The 7007-nt window shown below is 34.4% G+C and overlaps 1 protein-coding gene across 1 annotated transcript; it reads left to right on the forward strand.

Annotated features, from left to right (window-relative positions):
- The first annotated feature begins 6147 nt into the window (after positions 1 to 6147).
- Positions 6148 to 6759, forward strand: LOC113355345. Its single transcript, XM_026598184.1, has one exon. The coding sequence runs from the start codon at positions 6148 to 6150 to the stop codon at positions 6757 to 6759; it is 612 nt and encodes a 203-aa protein (XP_026453969.1).
- The last annotated feature ends 248 nt before the right edge of the window (positions 6760 to 7007 follow it).

Consider the following 7007-nt stretch of genomic DNA (forward strand, 5'->3'; position numbering starts at 1 on the left):
CCAAAACCCTGATAATTCCAAGAGAGGAGTTTCATGATAATAAAGGATTGAAAACAGATTAAAACAAGAATTATAGTAAAGAGAATTAAAACCAAAATGTAAATAAAAGCAAGACTAAAAAATATAGAGCATACATGTTGGTCAGCATCAGTGGGATTACGATTGAATCGAGACCTTTCATCAATGTCTGTATTAGTTGGACAAGATTAACAGTAGATTGAGTTTCCCAGTAACGATTTCCATCAAGGTGACGACTTGTTGAAGCCTGAGCAGCTGCATTAGCATGGTGACTAGTAGAAACATGGTTACTAGTAGTAGCTTGTTCTGAATCATCCTCGGAGGGAACCACCGTATTCATATTTCTACTTCTTTTGCGGCGAGTAAAAGTACGACAACCAACTACGAAATTAGAACTTGCGGGAACTAAAACATTATGAGAATGAGGCATAACTATGTCTGTCGGTGCAATTGAAGAATCAGATTGAGAATCTATAGCTGTGAAGTATGAGATACGCATTCCACCTAAATGACCCATTTGAAAGGTAATAGGTTCTTGTAAAAAAGATCTCCTCTAATGTCCATACTGCATGTACAAATTAGCCAATTCTTGAGGATTTGTTTTAGGCAACAGAACAGGTTCCAACACAGGACCAGAATTTCTAACAGTTCCTTCCATATTCAACCTTCTAGTCTTTCGATCTCCACAAAGTCTTGTATCATGAGATGGAAATTTACACTCATCACAGATCTTATACGGTTGTTTTTCAAAGAAGAATCTAACCCATCTTGCAACTCCGGAAGCATTATCAGCATGAATGCCTTTTATCATCAGAGTAGTAACTCTAAGCATAACTAGAGCCCTAAATTTGTTGGAAGTAGTGGGACGTATACCATCAGGTTCAACAACAATTGTTTCTCCAACAATATTACCAAAAAGACGAAGGATTTCTGGGTATGAAAATTCAGGGAGAAGATATTTGAACTCTAGCCAAAACGCGGATGTGTAAAAATTTAATTTATGATATGGGTAAGAGGGATGCCAGTCTCTAAGTAAAACAAAGTGACCATCAAAATTCCAAGCTCCACCAAATAAGATAGCATCCTTATCCTCTGTTGTACAAAATCTAATAGCAAAGATATTTGGTTCAAGAGATCTCACCATAAGCTGCCACTGATGATTTTCCCTTTTGAGGTACGGCCAAATGAATTTAGCAGCTCTTTCTGCATTCTGCCACAAAATGATGCCCGGAGCATAAAGTTTACCAGCTAAACATATTTTCCAATCTTTAATACCTTGAGAGATAGTTGTAGTAGAGTGAGTTACAACTCTAGCCTTTTCAGGATGATCTGTTAAATCAATACCTTCCATATGCTAAGAGATGTTGTTAATATAAACAGACATTGTGAGAAGACGAAAACAAAGCCACGGATATAGAGGAAGAAAAGGTAACTGAATAGTTGAGGTTGAGAAGGTATTTAAAGAAAACTTAGAGCAGGTGGGTGTAAGTATGATGTTGAAAGGTCGATGATAAGTGTTAAACAATATTGAAAAACAAGAAGGTGAGTAATATAAGAGATGAAAAGGAGGTGTTACAATTGAAGGTAATGTGTTATACCTAAATTTAAAGTTTTCAGGCCCATTCAGGAAGAACCATGTAGCAATTGAGGATATACTGTGATTAATATGATAATAAAGATGCACCACTGCAAATAGGATAAGCCAACAGACCTGTAACCAATGAAATTTGAGCCAACTGAAGATGATAGACATTGATGTAACCACTGATGCCGACAACCAGGCTTTAAAGTTGCATAACTCTGAAGAAGACAACAAAGAAAACAGAAAACAAATTATAAACAAAACACAAGGAATCAGAAACAAACACCAGAGAGATAAGAAGGAAACTCCCAAAATTGTAAGATTCGATTACATTAAAAGAAGGTAAAGATCAGAAATAAAAAAAACACAACAAAAGGATAAGGATGAAGAAATTAGGTTTATAATTGATGAAAACAGGTGAAAATTGAAGAGAAAACAACAACAAGATCAACAAAAAAAGGACAAGGTTAATGATCTAATGAATGTGTTTGCAACGTTTGGATTATGTGATCTCCCACTCCCAACGGGCCTTGGCTAGGAGGAAATTTTTTTACCATTGTACAAATTTTTATAATTTGTAGCCAAAAAAGGTCATGTAATCCGGTATAGGAGAACGGTTAGTGTGCAGTCCATCACTAAAAAACATTTAATCGCTGGGTTTTTTGACCAGATTTTTTAATCACACGTGTGTGTGATTTGAATCTGTTTTTTGCATATACCAAATGCACCATTATGCAACTCTATATAACAAGGAAATCAAATTCGAGCTATATTTCTTTCCTTTTTTTTTTCTTCATTTCAGATCCGAGTCTCTCGTTTCTATGTTGCTGCTTTTTGTGTCTCCCGCTCTCTGCTGTTGCTGGTGTCTTTCAATTATGTTTATCTCAGTTTCGAATTAGGTTTATCTCAGATTCGGACAAGGTACTTTACTATAATCATCTTTCTTTGTTGCTGCTCTGTTTTTTTTTTTTTTTTGAAATCATGACAGAATAATTGTATATGATGTACATTGTTCAATTTCTTTTATCAATTAGCAACTAATCTTTTTTATTATGATTTACATTGTTCTATTTAGTTTTCGTTCGATTTTTAAGTGATTGTGATTTTTGTAATCTGATTTTTGTATTTCTGATATATGTTGTTCATTAGACATATCGTGCAACAATTTTCTTTTTTCTTTTATAGCTGCAGTTCATTAGCATGTTTTTTTATGTATATATATGATCATGTTTCTCAAAATATATGGAACATACTCATTCATATAAATGGTACATATTGATATGTATCACAATGTTTTGTTATTTATCCTACATTTCATACCAATACGTAACTGCATATAGCATGCTCTTCTTCATCCTGCAGTACATGTTATCAATACATATAAAAATGTATAGCACATATTCATTCAGAGACTCAGTACATGTCTGCACACAACATGTCAATACATATCAATGTATAGCACATATCCATCCAGAGACTTTTCTTTATCATGTAGTACTAGGTCTCAACCCGTTCCGTAACAGCACGGGTAAGGATATGTGTTTCAAATGTATCCATCCAGGGGTGGAGCCAAGATTTCTCCAATGGGGGTGCAAAAATAAATTTTAGGGGGTGCAGAAAAGCAAAATTGGGCTTATAGATAGCCCAAAAAATTATTGGGCCTTAAATTAGGCTTTGGAGCCAGCTGGGCAGGGGGTGCAATTGCACACCTTTGCAATGGGCTGGCTCCGCCCCTGTATCTATTGACTCATACATGTTGTAATTGTCTGAGAAGAATCGAACCGATAGATCCAGGTCTAAATGTTTTGAGGAGTTGGTTAATGAACATTTCCTTATCCTCAAATCTTTTAATATTGTGTATGTAAGTTATACAACCCTTTGGGACAAACATAGTTAATCGTTAGAGTAAATCCTATGGGAAGTAGAACATTACTTCGTTCACTACTTCAAAAAATATCATCAAAGGTCATTCACCAAACTTGTAACAAAACTAAAAACACCTAAAATTACTTTAAAATCAATTAGATTAATCTTGCAAAATCTGTTAGCATTAGAATTTAATTTTTGTCTTTGATATAAATTGTTGGGTTCCCAAATTACATAGATTTGTGTTTATTCATTTTCCTAAAATTTATAATAATATTTAATTCTTGATCCATTTCTTTTCTTGTCTCTTTACCTATTATCATGAATTATTTCTCAAGCATGCATAATTACACGAAGTTGGAGAGAAATGACAAAAACAGAAATCACGACAAAAAAGAGGAATAAAGAGATATGTGAGAAACTGAATCGATTACAATTAATTCACGCGTAGCCTTCCATAATCCCATGAAGTATGGGAGAAATAATGACAGAAACCACGATAAAGAAGGGGAATAAAGAGAGATGTGAGAAACTGAACCGATTACAACTAATTCGAAAGTAGCCTTGTGTTTGGTCAATTTTTTTTTATATATTTCACTTTTCTTCCTGCCTCCTACCCGACAAATTTTAAAATCACAACATCTTGTTTTTTGGAAAAATCTGGCCTTTAAAAATTGTTTTAATTTTAAAAAATAATACAAAAAGTAACTTGAAAACTAAAATCAAATTAAAAAAAAACATAGAAAAATTAACTAAGGGTGACTAAGTAATTTACCTATCTTAGGACACCTTTTCTCACCCTACTACTACTACTTCTACCGCCACCACATTATCGTCACCAGTCTCACCAATACCCACCACCATTATTCCCACCGCCATTATCTCCACCGCCGATCCACCACCACCACCCACCATCACAACCACCATTAGTGCTTAATTACCTATCTTAGGACCCCTTTTCTCACCATACTACCACTACTTATTCCACCACCACATTATCGTCACCACTCCACTAGTCTCACCAATAACCACAACCATTATCCCCATCACTGCGCACCATCACAACCACCATTAATGCTTACTGATATAGTTAATATCAAATAAATTTATTATGTATCAACAAAAATATATCCATTTGATTAATTAAAGAAACATTTATCATGAAATATCAATTGAACATTTATTATTAAATTTTAATTAAACGTGATCATTTATAGCGGTAGATTTATGTTCTGCAAGTATAAATTTGATTGTTCTTTATCTAGCCTAACTTTTTCAAACTTTGTTTTGTATTATGGAAATATAATCAATTTTATTTTAATACTAAAAACCATGATTTATTCGATCGGGTAAAATAAATAGTTGGGATCCCATTTGGGTGATCCAGCGGTCATGATCATATTGTCTTGTATGATTTAGTATCCTCCTCAAAATATTTGTGTTTTGTCCTTACCAGTTGTGCTAAAAACAACCAACTGCATTTATCACAATAAAATGTTTCCCATTTTGTAAAGACATAAAACTATTATTGTCCACTACTATTCACTAATATCCACCACCGTACGTAAAAACCAGCCACACCCACTATTTTGTCCACCACCAGTAATGTTATCACCTCCACCACTCACAAATACCCGCCACTGTTTCCACCACCCACTGCTTCTTTCACTACCACCATTAAAAATTATTAATACAATCTTTAACCGGGGTCACTGTAGTACAGTGGTAAAGTCATTGGGTGATGATACCAGTTACCTGGGTTCGAAACTCGCTAGCACCAAATTCTTTACCGATCAGTATATAGGTTTTAATAAACTTGTTTATTAATAAAAATGTGTATTTATTAGATTCATTAAATGAACATTTATCATGAAAAATTAATTAATCATTCATCATGAGAAATTAATAGGACACTAATTAATAAAGTATGTATAATAGTTAGTTGAAAAAACCACGTCCGTAGATTTATCCGTCCTAGATAAATCTCGGCCGCTCTTTATCTAGCCTAACTTAGCCAAGCATTGTTTTGTATTCTATACATGTCAATATGTATATCACATATCCATTCGGAGACTCAGTACATATCAATACGTAAACTGGAAAATGAGAAACTGCAACCTGCGTGTTCACGTGTTACTCTGACACACGTGTTTTTGGTTATAGGTAGCTTGGTAATTTCGTTTTTTTTTTACTTTTTTGGACCAACGGTTAAAAAATATCTCCCGCTAGACTAAAGGATAAGTGGTGTACGAGTTTGTGGACCAACTAGCAATTTTCAAAATTATATCCAGCTTGATACCATGACCAAAAAATATTTTGTAAATCAAAACTTGCCCTATCCCATGTACGAATTTTTTTACTTTGGCACCATAGATATTGCCGAAAATCTCATGGCTACTACTGGCCTGTTAAGGACAGTCTACATCTATTATCCAGTTTGGAGTTTCTGTGAGTTTTAAAAACCTTTCTGTTACGGGTTGTTGTGTTGTGCTGTGAAAATAAAACAGCATGACGTTTGGTAAACTATAATTTAAAAAGCGCTGTGTAATTCTAATATATTTACAAAATGTAAGTAATATTTATTTTATTGTTTTATTTAGTTTTTATTATACACATATTTTATTATTGGTTAAAGACTATTATTATACGATGAATGCATTGAACAGCTGGAATGGGATAGTATGTGTAATGAACTGGGTCCTGTAACAGTTTTTAATGAAGACATGGATGAAATCACTTATGAAGCAGAATTCAGTGTGAAGAAGATCTATGAGATGCAGCTGGAAGATGCAGAAATACTTACTTTTCAGAAGTTCTTATGGAAAAAGCAGGTACCTACTAAGGTCAGTTTCCTTTTATGGGCTTACATGCATAATTCCACTCCAACTCTTACTATGCTTAGCCATAGAGGTGTTGAAGTTGCTTCAGATAGATGCCACTTCTGTCAGACTGAGGTGGAAGATGCTGATCATATTTTTGTGAACTGTAAGTATACTTATGAGATCTGGATGGAGTTCTTAAGAACTTTTAGAATGCAATGGGTGATGCCTTTTACATTACAGAGTTTATTTGAGATGTGGAGTCAGTGTAAGCTCAGAGGCAGGTGTAGGGATGTTTGGGAGAGGATACATTATGTTATCATTTGGCACATTTTACAGCAAAGAAATGATAGAGCTTTTGGTGCTAGACACAAGACTGTGTCTGAATTAGTACTGCTTATTAAACATGATGTTGTCCTTTGGCTTCATGATAAGGAAACATTTATACCTATTCCCGTTGCCTATTTTGTTTAATTGGGAAACGGTTCTACACTCTTAATATAAGTGTTTGAACCCTCCCTGAGTTGTAAATATTTTTCTTTCTTAATATAATTTTCTCTTTTCAAAAAAAAAAAAAAAGACTATTATTACAGGAAACTAGTTGGACGCCTAACAAGCTAAGCTCCAATAGCGCACTACTACATTACTTTAACAGGTTACCGCGCTAGCCTACCAGCGAGCCTCATGAGGAACCAGCCAAGGGAGCCGAAGCGGATAGGGGA

Source organism: Papaver somniferum, chromosome 1, assembly GCF_003573695.1.
Source record: "Papaver somniferum cultivar HN1 chromosome 1, ASM357369v1, whole genome shotgun sequence".
Taxonomy (NCBI): Eukaryota; Viridiplantae; Streptophyta; class Magnoliopsida; order Ranunculales; family Papaveraceae; genus Papaver; species Papaver somniferum.